At 50.4% G+C, this 15,339-nt stretch overlaps 1 protein-coding gene across 1 annotated transcript in view; it reads right to left on the reverse strand.

Moving 5' to 3' along the window:
- LOC144164365 (rho guanine nucleotide exchange factor 38-like) overlaps positions 1–15,339 on the reverse strand; it is an 83,487-nt gene that overhangs the window by 3,955 nt on the left and 64,193 nt on the right. Inside the window, 6 exon segments of the mRNA XM_077694875.1 lie at positions 2,071–2,182; positions 5,253–5,442; positions 8,729–8,914; positions 8,991–9,173; positions 12,533–12,694; positions 13,815–13,946. Coding sequence (XP_077551001.1) covers positions 2,071–2,182; positions 5,253–5,442; positions 8,729–8,914; positions 8,991–9,173; positions 12,533–12,694; positions 13,815–13,946 — 965 coding nt within the window.

The following is a 15,339-nucleotide window of genomic DNA, read 5'->3' on the forward strand; positions in this document are numbered from 1 at the left end:
CTTTCCTATCTCTCTCGGCTCGCCGCGGAGGCGAGAGGGGGGAGGTCTCTCTCTCTCCCTGCGGCCCGCACGTTTCCCCACCGCGGGAGGACGATGGCGGGGGCACTGCCAACTCCCTGAAGATATACTACAGTGGCTCTATCTGAAAGGACCGGTTTTTTTCTCGCCATGATTCTGCAGCTGTGCGCGCCTCAAAATAAAACTATTGACAATGGCAACCTCTAGAAGCCAGACAAAAAGCCTTCACCAACATTTCATTTGTCTTTCGACAAAACTTGTAGCTCGCACAGTAATGATCCGCACAGTGCTGTGTCCACTGCCGTGTTAACCGCCGTCACTTGCTTCTGTCAAGTCAATGTCGTCACAGTGTGTCTACCAAGCCGACATTTTCAAATTCCCCGAGTTTTTTAGGTTTTCTCTGAGTCGTTTTGATAAATACAGTGACTGACACAAACCTTTGTTTCAGGTCAAGACGGGCTGACACCGTGTCGCCAAATGCTGTAACTCTACAAAAACGGTGTTATAAAATGAAAAATGACATAATACAGTTTGAATGGTAAAGAGTCACTTTTATGCAAAAGTACCGTATTTACTCGCGTAATCCTCGCACTCGCGTAATCCTCGCACCCCTAATGTGAGCCACCAAAACTTGGATTTTTTGGTTCCTCGCATAATCCTCGCAACCCCAACTTTGCAGCGGCAAAAGTTGCCTGCTCGCGAAACCCGCATGGTGCACGCGCTCTCCAACGCGCGCCCTCCCCGCCGCGTCTCCGTTCGGCGGAGAGCGCTGTGTATCCAAGGCCATCCAGGCGCCCTAATAACCTGCATGGCTACTCCCTAACAGCACAGAACAGGGAGGATCTAACAGGCGCCCTAACACGCTGCTCACACTGTTCTTGAGCCGGTTTCGCGTACGCGCAACTAGACGGCGTTCGCGCAGCCCGCTGTCGTGTCGCCGTCGTGGTCCCGTCGTTGAGCAGCAGTCGCGTCAGGTCGCGTCAACGGTGAATAGCTCGCTGCCATTTTGAGAACTTTTTGATCTTTTTGTTTTGTGCTTGGTGCCGCTTTCAAATTGAAAGCGATAGAGTACGCGATCGAACACGGCAACCGCGCCGCAGGCAGGCACTTCGGCGTCACCGCGGCTTCTATGTGCGTTACTGGGGTTGGGCACGCACATGACGACGACGAGATAGGGCGCGCGCCAGAAAGCAAAGGCGGCAATTTCATGATCGCTGATCGACGGGAGACTGTTTACGTTGCAAATAATAAAATAAAAAGAAATAGCTGCTGTTGACAACACTGAGCTTACATGTACAAAAAACAACCGCTACATTTAGCGGGATTGGCAGGAGGCAGATTGGCAACACTGTGCACCGGATTATTTTTTTTTCCCCGCATAATTCTCGCACCCCTAACTTAGCATTGACTTTTCCGAAAAAAAAAGTGCGAGGATTATGCGAGTAAATACGGTAAACACGACGAAGTGGTCACTAAAATTCACCTAGAATAAAATATGAAAAAGAAATTGGTAAGACATCCTCAGCTAGTACACAATGCCTCTTGCTGTATTTCACTGCTTCAAAGAATTTATGGATTCGTCGTCAGGTTTGGAAAGCAAGTCGGAGAGACTGAAACAACACTCAGACGTACGAAGCTAAACAATGAAGGTGTAACGGAACAGAGAACCAAGCTAAACATTAACATTAACTGTACCTCTTGCTACGCACGCCCAGGCACAACAGAGTTAAGCCACAGCCAATTTTTTTGGTCAGCTGCACCGTAGAAACTCCTCCAGGCGACGATACAGCATTGAAGACGATTCGCGGGGCGACCAGAGATTGTTTTTTTCTGATTTTCGACAAGATTGTCCTCGTTGATACAAAATGCCCGCTCAACAGACACATTACCGCGCGAAAGAGCGGGAGGATCATCTTGACAAAAGTGAACAGAACCTTGCTTGAGCCACAGACACCTGCACAAAGGGTGCCCAGCCGATACTGTCCCATTTCCCACAGGTGCCAATGAAAGACTGAGAGGATGCCTGTCCCCCGAGGGGCGAGGAGCGCTCACCTGGGCTCCGTGCAGGGCAGGAGGGGGTCTGTGGCGCTGTACGGCGGTGGCGGCTCCACGGGGGCCTGGTGCAGGGGCCGCAGAAACCGGGCCGCCACAAAGCCCTTCACGGCTGCACACAACACACCGGGCCCGTCTTCATCGCACCATTCCCGCCCCGCTGTGAGCGCACGCCAACGTGCAAGGCACTGCATGCTCCTACTGAAGACGACCAGCCTTAATTTGTTTATTTTCTCTTACCCTCCCTCCCAAACCCTTTCCCCCATCGTGACCAGTGGTCATCCTTTTCTATTAAAGGTTGTCTGTCTCTCTCTCAGACAGGTAATGCCAACACTCGAGGCAATGCGCCTTCGCCACACCAACTGTGGTGCGCGTCTTCACGTGGCATGCAGGCTGGCTTTCCTGCACAGCGGGAATGCGCTTCGAGAAGACCACTTCCAGGAGTGAGCCGCGCAAGTGGACACACGCTGCAAGCAGCACTCGTGCGGCACGCACACGAAAAATGACATTAAGAGCTTAAGGTCTTAAAAAACCGAACGACATTATTTGGGCAGCGCGTGCTACACGCCTAAATGCAAAGGCATTAAATGCGTCAGGCATGATGGTGATAATGGCCAAATAGAAAAAAAGCACTCACATTTTAGAAGTCTTTAAAGCGGAGAAAGGCTTTTTAGAAGGGTCAAAAATGTTTTTGTGAAAGAAAACGAGTGTTTTCTAAAAAACAAAGGGTGCGAGCCGTTTCAAAAAGTGGCTTCAGCAGCTGCCGCCGCCCTTTTGCCGCTGCTTTAGTGAACTTCATCTTCTCCAGAACTTCACCACCAAGAGGGCACAAAAAAATAGTCTTATTTCGAAGTTCAGCTACGTTTTTGCATCAATACTCTGGTGCTGAGAGTTTCGTTGGTTCCATTTCGTGCCCATCGCGTTCGAGAGTAGCCAGGTTTAAGGCGTTCATGAGGGCGAATGAGTTGTGCGGAACTCCTTAAACCAAAAATGACATTAGAGCGAATGGCATGAGATTTTTGCGTGCAGCAGTGAATTAATGGCATTAAAACTTAAGGCATTAAGCCCTTAGTGTCATTTACGTGGGGCACGGGTATTAGATATGAACAGAAAATAAAAATAGGCACCCTCTAGTTCGCATGTTCGGTGTGCATTCGTGAGATAACCACAGCTGTCCTTGCCCTCGGCCCACCTCTAGGTAGCCCCCACCCCTCACCCCTCCCTGTCTCGCTCGTCTCTTGATGAGCTGAACAGAGGTTTGTTCAATGCAATTCAATTTTCCCGCCTTAGCAGTGCTCGCGCACCTTCTCCTGGCACAGCTCAGAGTTACTTGATATAGGAGTCGCGAAACTCCCCATAGGCCCAAAAAGTGACCCTACGATTGGTCCACTGTTTTGGAACTTGTTTTGCAGTGGCGCCGTATGTTGGTGACAAAATAAACTATCAACTTGCTTTGCCACTCGACGACCTGGCAGAAAAAAGGTATTTGAGTGCTTACGTAAATTTGTTATGCCAAAGAAGCCCAATGTGTTCAACTATGCAAGTGTTTTATATACATATGGAGCAAGAGTAGTAAAAAGAAATGCGACCGTGGGGTCAACCGTCGCTTGCGCACTGTCGTCTGCTGCGCGTCATCTTCCGTCTTCTGGCGGTAAAAAAATAAATTCGAAGTCGCCTCTGCGGCTTTATGCAAGCTGAAAATGATTATTTAGAGCCGCTTCATCGGGGACTGGATAAGTTTTGGTATACAATGTGCTATAGGCCAAACGATGACTGCAAATTTAGTACTTCAGGTCAGACCTATGTTGTGCCGGAGTGCCCGCACAAGCGCTAATTGGTCGAGGCAGAAACAATCGTAACCTAAAAACCGGAGTTAAGATAGCAATAACCAACTTATGAAAGCACAAAAATAAAGATTTAGGCATGTTTAAAACACAATTTAATGTTAAATTGTCAGTTTGAATGATTAGTTTGTTTTTTGGATAGTTCGTGCAGCGGCCGCAGTGGCGCTACCGTACGCACAATCCAAAGCGGTCCAGGTGCGGGCCATTTTTTGAGGCGGAGTTTCACAACTGCCTACACCGAAGAGCTCTGGTACAGCTCGCATCCTTTTCTTTATCTTGTGTTTCTTGCACTGCCTGGAACAGCACGAGTGGTAGTGCTTTCTTTTTGTGCTTGCTTTCATCTCGCACGCGCTGGAGCCTTTCTGCGTCATTTTGAACGTGTCGTTTTTTTTTTTGTTCAGCTACCACTTTTTTTGCTTACTATCATAAAAGCCACCCCAGCGAGCATCCCTAACTAAATGGACGTGCGAACCGGGGTGTCGGAACGAAATGTCTTTGTTCCAGTTTCTGTTTCGTTCCATAAATAAAAGTTCTGTTATGGTTCAGCTCTGGAATGAAAAAAAAATAATGGTTCGTAACGGTTCATAATGGTTCACGTTTCCTTATAGCGGTTCATGATGAACTCCCGTCTTTCTAGTCACGCAACTGCCCGCAACAGATCAAACGACTAAGTGTAAACCCAGCCACCCTCATAACCAAAACCACGGTAGGAATCGGCGAAAAGCGCTCTGCCTGAACCACAAGCAACTGCTTCGTCTGGCGGCCATGTTTTCCAATCTTCACCCCACCAAGATGGCAGTGCCCAGTCACGTCGTTCCGGAGATACAGCACTCCGAAAATTGCCGTTTTGTCATTAACTTGCACAAGTAGTTTGTCACCTCAGTACACACATGTATTGTTTCTACAGGGCTTTGCAATGGTTTTCGATGGGAAAACCTTAAAAAACTCACAGAATATAACATGTGCAATCCAACATTGTGACTTCCGAAACACTATATCAATCAATTAAACCTTTACAAACAGCATCACGTTGAAGATGCTGGAAAGGTATGCCACCAGTAAGCATTGCCCCCCACTGAAGGTGACGGGAGCGTTAAAATCCTTGGCTCTCAGACTGTTTTCGAGCAGTTTGGCGAAATTTTTGCGATTTGCAAGCGTTTGGAGCAAACTTGTATCAGAACTGCACAATATGCGCAGCTGTCTCCCCCTGGCTCAAATGTATCTGCAGTTTTATTTGCGCTAAATAATGGCGACATGCATGACTGGCACCAGGGGTTGCAGGAGTTTCGAATGGTTCTGCTTAGACAAACCTATTAATTGATCAAGTGAGGCACGCACCGCCGTTGTCGACAAACCAGCGGTCCACGTTGCCCATGGGGTCCTGCATCTTGACCACGCCGACAATGTCGCCCGCGCGGAGGCTCAGGTCGAGAATGTCCGCCGAGGCGTAGTCCTCCACCGCTGCGTACACTCGCTCCACCGGGTAGCTCGACTGCACGAACACGCGCTGCGCCTCCCGCTGGGGACCCTGCAGTGGAACGCCGCACGTGGCTGCTGCACGCTTCCCACCGTCTTCACGCTTCGTTCATTTACTCGTCCCTTGTGGGCCGTCACAGGAGGGGCAGAGTACATCGCAAACGGCACCCGTACAAAGAGCAACAACAAAAAGCAACTCACACTAGCTTAGGAATCCTTCCAACTCATTTACCAAGCTCTCAGTGGGCGACATGGGTCTTAAGGCAATTTCTCTCAATTTTGAAACAAACTCTGCGAAGCTTGTCAGCCTTGCTGCCTTTCCTTCCCGCCGTTTTTGAATTTGCCACTATTTCTCGGGTCTGTCAATTAGTTCCCACGATAATTAGAGATAAACGGCCATTTTTGGAGGAACAATAGAGAAAACAGTGTTAATCATTGTTTAATAAGCTGTAAAATTAGTTCCAAGTGATGTATGAAAAACCTGCTTCCTGTAATGCTCACTGAATGAGAAAATATGATGATTACAGTTCTATAACTAACACTGTTTTGCCTACTGTTACTCCAAACATGGCTAATTTTCTCTGATTATCTTGGGAACTGATTGACTTATTCAAAATAAAAACTGGCGCAGCTTGCACCACTTGCGCAAGGCTGGAGAAACAGTGGAGCGGGGGGGTCGACCTAGCTTCTTCTGGTTTCGCCAACTTTTGCTAGGTTTTGCAACGCAACAATCTGAATTCTAACCAGTGCGGAGATATAAATGCAACCATTCAACCCGGCCTTTTACGTGCAGCTTTAGTTAAGTCAAATTTTAGCGACTTTGAAGTAAGTTTGATGAATAACAATGTCAGGACAGTTATTTAGTGCTTCCACTGCAAGTGAAATTGCGCATCACATTCCCAATGCACGCAGAACAATCAACATGTCATGTTTAGCTAGATTTTTGCAAAGTGACTAGTAGGATGCTTACACTGTGTAAACTAAGCTTCTTGGACGATCTTACAGTGAGCGCAAATTTTCTGTTACGGATGCGCTGTTTAGCTTTTGCATTACTTTTAAAGTGTAAGCGGTGCCTAGAACAACGAAATGTGTTTGCACTCTTGTGCACTGTCGCTACGAAGACTGTTAAACAACGATCAATCACAAAGCTAATAAAGACTGCACATGAAGTTGCCCAGTTACAGGTGCAGCAAAACATTCATTTTTCCTGCTACAAAATAAGGCAACGAGCTCCCGGTAACTGCACTGCGTTGTCCACTGAACCTCACTTTTGTATTGCCATTCGATTCTTGAAATTGCTTAATAAAAAAGGCACGGACGAAAGTTTTGCGTGCTTTTTGTTTCTTTAAGTCCCTGCCATCGTAGCAAATGCGACGAGAAGAGAGTACATGTAAAAGCCCGACGTTGGCGATCAGTATTACTTACAATTGGAAGTACCCTAGGCCCGCCGCCGGCCGGCCGAATGACTCTGTCAAAGGGTGAGTGAGCCACACAGTAGCGCAGTCATGCCAAGTGAGCGTTATATGAAGCGTCACAGGAAATCGGCAAGGAGGATGCAGAGAGGAGGACAGCAGCTTCGAATTGATTTTGCTAGTGAATAAAGTCACGTAAATACACTGAGAGTGGTAGAAACATGGCCTGGAGACTCCGGACTGCAGTTTGAGCTAATAATCCCACAATGTTCGCAAATAACTTCAGTGTCCCCCCCTTAAGTCCCACGAAAACTCGTGGGTCACAGTTAGTCGAGTCCACAACACTCATGGTTACTCGATTCCACAGTTTCAACTATAAAAGAATGCTTGAGACCATCAACCCTTGAAGAATACGGCAGGACAGCATACGGATGATTCATGCGGGGCGACAGTTGTTTGGGAAACTGAAGATATATGTAGCTACAGCTCAGCACGTAGCTAGTAACAGAAGTCCAGCTTTGGCATTGTTAAGGCAGTCCCCGACTGGTGGCAATGTGTACTGCCCGTCCCAAATGAAGGCTGACACGCTGAAACTGCAAGCTGCAACAATGCCCAAAGGCACTGCACTCAGCGACAAACCATTATGAGAGACGCACACACTCTCTCCGGGTGCCATTACATGGGGCGTTTACACTACATGCCTGGCCCAAACCCTCTTTTACTCTCTTAATGTGGGCTCAGGTCACTTCCACCCTCATCTGCTCTTTCATCCAACACACTCGTTCCTGATTCCCAAGCAGCACGTCCTTTTCTCAGCATTCTTTCCATGACTTGCTGCGTCTTTGTTCCCATGCATTCAGTGAGCCTCAGAGGTGGCCTCCTGTTTGTTCAGTGCTTCTGAGCGTTTGGTGAATGGAGCCCAGCTTGTAATAATTGTGCGCGTAACTTTCTTCTCGTGGTTTGGGTCACCACTGCCAACTTGCCTGAGGTAATCACTAGAGACCGGATTTTAGGCAAATGCTCAAAGAAGAAAAAAAAATGCGCTTTCGAACACTACCAACAGGACAGGGCGGCTCTCCACCGTGGCATTCCGAGACGGCGCGGTGGAGAGCCAGAAAAGCGGTGTTATTTGGCATTTTCTAAAAGAATACGTGGTTTTGGGCCCCAAAACTTTACCAAAAAGTGGAAAATGACTTCACGAACATGAGTAAACTGAAAAATGGGTCTTTTGGGGGATTTTTTGGCTCCAAAGACCTGCGAGCCGAGCCCCCTTAACCCTTTCAGATGCCGCTCGCTATTTCCCCCTACAAATTTTTGTTGTCGTTTCTATGCTTGGCATCTCACCAAATAAGATAAAGTGGGACGTTACTGACCCAAAGACAATGTTAGTTTTTTTTTACAATCATGTATAGAATTGTGTACATAGCGTCACAGGGGTCAGGAGCATCAAGTAGTGCTGAATACTTCCACGTACGTATATATTTGTGTGATATGCGTTTTTTTATATATTTGGGACCGCGATTCTTTCGAGAAAACGAGGAGAAAGGGTTGAAAAAGCTGACCCGCTGAAGCCGTCGCGTGTGGCGCCTATTTGTTTGTTCGCGGCTGCATTATTCCTATTACCTGCCAGATGGCCCTCAAATCTTCACTGTTAAAAACGAAGGATATAAAACTGCGATAAACTAGCGAAAACTTTCAGTTTTGCCACTTCTTTTTGTAAAAAAAAAACTGCAGGATTGGAATGTACACCGTTGTGTACATAGCATCTGAAAGGGTTACGGATGGGTGTGCTGCTGTGTAAGGGAGACATCCCAGCTGCAATTTCTGCGCAATATCTCGGTACGTGACCAGCCTGTCCCTCCTCCCAGATGGCACGACCCGGTCGCCCACGCAGGCAGGGAGGAGATATTGGCGGCTGCCACTCACCTGGGTGGCTGGGGCCAGTGGTGCTGGGAGGCGGGGTGGCCCCCGGGACGGCAGATCCTCGGCCAGCAGGGCCCGCAAGAGGCAGCTCTCGGAGGGCTGCTGGGCCAGGCTGTCGAGCACCAGGTTGTGCCTGATGCGGAAGAGGTCCAGCACGCTGCCGCCCTTGGCACCCAGCATGGTGGGCAGCTGGGGAGGAGGAGGGGGAGAGGGGGATGGGCTCCTTGCGCGGCAGGCAGGCCGGCTGGAAGAGGAGGGGCCTCACCTCCAGGAGGGCGAGCAGCTCGTGCGCGGTGCGGCCGATGAAGCGCTTGCGCGCCCCGAGCAGCTCCTGCACGGCCGCGTGCAGCACCTGGCGCGCAATGCTGCACAGCTGGGGCAGCTCCTCCAGCAGCTGACCGTTGAGCGCCCCGTACGTGTTCCGGGCCAGCTGCTGCTCCTCCAGCAGCTGCGCAGGGGGAGAACGGCCACTCGACTGTCTCCTCCCCGTCCCGTCTAAGGTGACGGGAGGAACGAAAATGGCGGCTGCCTGAACGATGCCCGAGGCAGCGTTCGCTGTTTTTGCCCTCTCTTCACCTAAAAAAAGTGCCCTCAGTGCCGTGATTCGTCGAGTCGGTCATCACTTCACTCACACAACGCCGCCTGTATAAACATTGCCTAACGCATCGCCCACTTTCCAATGGCAGCGGTAGGGATGCTTAGTTCAGGCACTCATCGGGTATGTAGCGCGCGCCGGCGGACGTCCCGCCTTACGTCACTGCTCGCGAGTCGCGAACACTGCACCCACTTCGAGGCAAGGTGACAGACACACGCTGTAGAAGGCGTGGGAGCGCTGCCTGGGGAACGCTAGGCAAACTGTCAACCATTTTGCATAGTTTCTGAGAAGCGGCGCTGGCTGGCGGAGAAGAAAGCACGAAGGCTACGAAGCGGAGAGAGCAACAGAAGAGTGGCTGTTTGGCCATTTTTCACTCACGCGTTAGGCAAGGATTATACAGGCGGCGTTGACTCACACAACCAACAGAAGCAACGACACTGCAAACAAAGGGAAAAAAACACCGAGTCCAACGTAGGCAGTTACACCAATTGCGCATCTCCTACAATGTGCCCACAAAATGGGGGCTTTGCAGTCCGCAGGGCCAAGGCCACCATGTACAGGCCCCCACACGAAGGAGAAACTAGGCAATGCTGCCAGCTTTGTGAAAACCTTTCACGCCAAAAGACACAGCAACAAACGCGCACAACTTTAGCTCAGCCAGTTGGGATTGGGTCTTAATTGAGGTATTTTTCCGTTACTAATCTCACTGCAACACTACTTCACTCTACAGCTATACTACACTATAATTACTATGTATTTCACTCTACAACAGCACAGCCAACAGCAGCAAATTTTTCCAAACTTTAAGCAATCTGTTTTAAACAAGATTCCTGTGTTGCCTTTGCACATTGGGGACCCCAAGAAGGCAAGTAGCTAGTCTGGTTAAGCACTAAAGAAATGCTTCCGGGGCCCATTGCATGACTGCAGTACCTCTCTACTGACGCTTGGTTTCAGAAATATCAGGGCATAGCGATTTATTTGATCATATTGTGTTCGCAATGTGATGCGTCAAAAGGAAAGAGCGCAGGTGAGAAAGCGCCTTTCTTTCACATATTGTCAGTTTCCCGAGTGCGTTTAAACATCAGAATCTGACACTGCACAACTCACACCCCTTCCTCGGATGAGGAGCTCTCGGAATCTGAATACGAGCTCGGCTCGTCTACGGAAAAGCCATCGCTCCAGTCCACAGTGAAAGGCCCCACGCGGTCAGTCATCCAAAAATAACCGCGCGCATGGAGTTTCAGCAGACCGCACAACGCAGAGAAATGGCATGTTGTGAAACCAAGATGGCAGATACGAGGTGGAAAGGGGCTCCAACATGGACAGAACCGACAGAACAACCTCGTTTGCTGCTGGCAGCGGCAAGCAAGGGCGCGTTGAGCGAGCGAAAGCCGCGATCAAGCCATGTTTGGGTCTATTGGAGAGGCAGCAGCACTAGCGCCTAACTTGGCGTGTCGTAGCAGACATGTGAACAGAATAAAAGAAAACGTACAAACCTGTGGCAGATGGCAGAACACAAGCTTTGCACCTGTAATTGCACACGCGCCGCATGGTCACTCAGCCCGGGAGGGTAGAGCGCACGAAGCATGGTGCGAGGATGCTTATGCGTAGCCTTTTGTGCTCCGGTTTGAAACCAGCCGCAACGATCGTCGTGCAAGCTCACGTGGTAGAGTGGGCCAACGCAGTGCGTGGATGTCGCGGCCTATGTGCTTGATGGCTGTGACGTGTTGGCCGTCGCAGTGACACACTTGCGAAATCGAGCCGGACGCAGGGGTCGACGAGACGCGGTAATGGATCAAAAAGTGCTTCGCACCGAAACGCAGACTCGGGTGACCAGAGTGGTCCGCATCAAGCGCAACTTTTCAGAGCTCCGTCGGAGCCTGCTCAACTTGAACTTTGGCGCCGGGCAAACCCCAGAGCAGATAAGGTAGTGCAACTGAGCGAGTGCGCCTGTGCGAAGCATTTTCCAAGCATGTGATATTAAAACTGTACTACGCCGAGTTCAGAAGTGGAACAGGGTCCATGGGTTTGGGAGCAGTCCTGCGAGCAGGCAACAGTGCCTTTTGTAGCAGGCTTCGAGCAGCCACAAAGGCATTTTTGGAGCAGCCTGAATTGCCATTTGGAGGAGGTGTAACACCATTTCACAGCAATATGGTGCCTCCCTAATCTCCGTGCAGGCCGCTGTGCAAGTCCCCGGCCAAGTACCTGTTATGCGTCTACTATCTCGGGTGTTCTACCATGCTCTAGAACCTACTCTGAACGAGAAACACAGTTCTTGTACTATACCTAGAGGTTTACGAAATGCAGAGTTATCTACCTTTGGCCTCAGCTAGCGCGCCGAGTTATTGCCCTTCAAAGGTCAAACCTCACGCAGAGTTGAAAAAGGTCAGATAAGGGGCCTTGCTTCGTGTCCACTAAACGACAGTGTTTGTGTGAATAGACGTGGCATTTGGTAAAACAAGGTGTTTGCTCCCGTATTTTTCTATCGAACCGCAGTTTCAGCGCGTGGGAAGCTGTCACCCATCACAGGCTTGTGAGAGTCGACGAAAGAAACTGAAATGACCATGACGAGTATGCAAGGCCGGTTGGATCGAGTTGAAGTTGAACAATCTGGAAACTTTCAACAACCGACTATCAACTGCGGGAAAATGCGTTGAAGAACTAACCACACAAAATTATGCATTAAAGTAGCGTCTAAATGAACTGGAAGACTAGTCTCGTCATAACACCTTAGTATTTTCCAGTATTCCTGACTCTAAAGAACCCTAGAAAAAAACTGAATCTAAGCTACATACACTGCTAGCCGGTGCAGATATGTCCCTGCCTAGTAACGGTATCAAAAGAGCCCACTGTCCACGGACGCACTCGCCGAACAAGTGTCGCCCCGTCATAGCTAACCTCGCAAGTTTCAAAGCAAAAGAGCTCATTCTTTCAAAGCGCAAACACTTTAAAGAAAGCAGTATCCGAAGATTATTCCCCCAGCACTCGTATCGCTCGCAACAAAACTAATTTTGCAAGAACTACCCCCAGATCTCCAGATTTTCAACTGCGCTACAATAAATTGCACATCAGCCGCAAGATCTACGTTTACAATGCAGCTACTGATAGTATTGAGCAACTTCCCTCAAGCAGCCGAAGCTCCGGTCACACTGATAACACTTTGCCAGCTACGGTAAACGCGAGTGGCCCCTCTGGTGCCCCCCCGAGCTCACCGCCTTGTGTCGGGTGAAGTCCCGGTTCCTCTCCAGGCGTCCCTTGCTGGCCGCGTAGTCGAGCAGCTTGTGCTGCCGCTTGCTGATCAGCTTGCTGGGCCCGACAAACAGCTGCAGCAGCTGCTGGAGCACCCCCTCCACATCACGCTGCACCGACGAGGCCTGCGTTGCGGAGGCCCGTCGGCCGGGTTACTACCGCCGATTCGCGGCTCCCCAGAGGCCAACGGGGCAACAGGGGCAAGCATGGGGCAGGCAGACTGGCCCGCGGTCATCTGCCGGCAGAACGCCGAAGCAACGCCTCCCGTATAAAAATTGCCCAACGCGTTGCCCGCTTCCCAATGGGAGCGGTAGGGACGCTTAGTTCAGGCACTCATCCAGTATGTGGCGCGCGCTGGCGGGCGTCGTCCCGCCTTACGTCGCTGCCCGTGAGTCGCGAACACTGCACCCACTTCTACACCGTGTGTCTGTCAGCTTGCCTCGAAAGTGTCGGAGCACCGCCTGGGGAACGCTAGGCAAACTGTCAACTATTTTGCATTGTTTCCGAGAAGTGGCGCTGGCTGGCGAACATGAAAGCACGTACGAAGGCTACGGAAAGGGAGAGGGTAGGAGAGAGCAGCAGGAGAGTGGCTGTTTGGCCATTTTTCACTCATGCATTAGGCAAGGATTATACAGGCGGCTTTGGCTGAAGAAGCACTCGAGCGCTCGTGGCTGCCGCCGCCATAAGTCACGAACGCAAGCAACGTGGAAACTTAGGCAACCACCACCCAACTTGACGTTTCCCCACTTGGAAAGCAAGCTCCCTTCAATCAGGTCCCTGCCGTGCCTGGCAATGGTCTAATTAGTGTCGCATTATGGCGGCGATGGGAGCAGTCACAGTTGATTTTACCCAACCGGCCGAACTGCTGCCGCTCACTGACTAGCCGGAGTCACTGTTAATTCTTAATAATGACTCTGGCTAGTCAGGGAGCGGAAGCGGTTTGGCCGGTTGGGTAAAATCAAGGCAGACTGCTCACATCCAGCACAGCAATCCTAGCTACTGTCGTTCCGCAACTCCAAACTGATCAGTATGTCTTGATTTTACCCAACCGGACAAACTGCTTCCGCTCACTGACTAGCCAGTGAACGGAAGCGATTCGGCCGGTTGGGTAATATCAACTGTGACTGCTCCCATGTCCGCCATCATGCGACACTAATTCGACCATTGCCGCCGTGCCCTGTGCCAACGCACTCGGCATCCCCGCAACCCGTGCACATCGCAGAACCAGCAGCAGCAGCCACTCACAAACTGGTGCCAATGCTGGGAGCAGATGGTGTGCTGCACGGCCCGGTAGCACTCAACCTCGGGCAGCCCCGCGCGGTCGTGGTAGAAGCGGACCAGGTCCTCCGACACTTGCAGGGACACGTGCACCATTTGCTGCACACACGCGCCGCAGACATCAGCCACCTCCAGGAGGAAGGCACGGGTCAGCCGAGAGGCTGGAGGCCTCTATCAGCGAGTGCATAGAGTTTCACACCGATATATACTAGAGGGAAATCTGTCGCTGCAGTCGCGGGCCGCCGTGGGGGGCACCGTTGCTGCTAGCGACATTCCTCGCCTACTCGGCTTAGCTATGGCTTTTTTTTTGTCTCGAAGCCAAAATCAACAAGAAGGGGTAACATTTTTTTTCTTGTTCATCGTGCCTGAAGCTTCTACATAATCACTGACAAATTGTTCTTTTTGAAGGCTACATTTTATAGTAACAAGACAAATTTGACGAAGATTCTAAAGTACTATTCTCACTTTTCCGCAGCCAGAGCCAAGTTTTGAGCCTGTTCAGGAGCCATGCCAAGGACAAGTGGAACGTGCCTGCCCGATACACGATGGAACGCTCGCCGAAGCGTGGCTCCCCTAGACAGTGGCGCCAGATTTCCCTCTAGTGCACATTAGTATGAAACTCTATGGGCGAGTGGGGGAAGCGTCCCGAGCACATCAAGCGGGGAAGGAGGGAGCACGGGACGGTCAAAGGGAAGGTGCTCGCAGGCGCTGAGCAAAGGTCCTAACATGAAATCTGTAATCATCGTGAATTAACACAGTTGCTTTCAATAGTCAACCACCGACATGGCGACAAGGGTTGCGCTGCTGTGCCCGAGGATGCGGGTTCGATTTCCGGCCGCAGCAGTAGCTTTTTTGATGGAGGCGAACAGCGAAAACGGCCGTGTGTTGAGATTTGAACACAGATTACAGATCCCCAGGTGGTCGGAATCAATCCAGAGCCCTCCACCACGGTGTCCCAAATCGCCCTTGTAGCATCGGCACGTTAAACCTCATAATCAATCAAAACATGCTGACAAGGACCTGTTAATGGCACAAACGTAGAGGATGGTGACTGACATGGCAGCACACGCAATGGCCACGCTGTGATGCAGGCAGCACGGCTGATGTAACCGCGTGAGGACATGCTGAACAAGTTGACGACGCGGGATGAAGCAAATCGGAATGACCTCAGCCTCCACGGCACCACCGAACAAAGTCCAAATGCCGAGATAAAGCACGGTGAGCGAGAAAGAAATATCACTGACTAAGGCAGATCGAGACAATAAACCGAAGCACTCAAGGATTAACGAGAAGTAGATGTGACGAGACACACGGAGACACAGCTGGAGGCAGAATTTTGATGATGATGATTGGATTTTTTTGTGGGCAAGACCAGCTGGGGCAAAGAGCGCTAAACAGAAATCGATAACAAAACAAGGTACTAAAGCCTGAGAGCCAGAATAACAGTAAAACCAATAAAAGTCAATGAAGGTGGCTGGTGTAAAGGGCCAGG

The sequence above is a fragment of the Haemaphysalis longicornis genome, unplaced genomic scaffold, assembly GCF_048455015.1.
Source record: "Haemaphysalis longicornis isolate Haplotype H1 unplaced genomic scaffold, Haemaphysalis longicornis Haplotype H1 scaffold_13, whole genome shotgun sequence".
In the NCBI taxonomy this organism is placed as follows: domain Eukaryota; kingdom Metazoa; phylum Arthropoda; class Arachnida; order Ixodida; family Ixodidae; genus Haemaphysalis; species Haemaphysalis longicornis.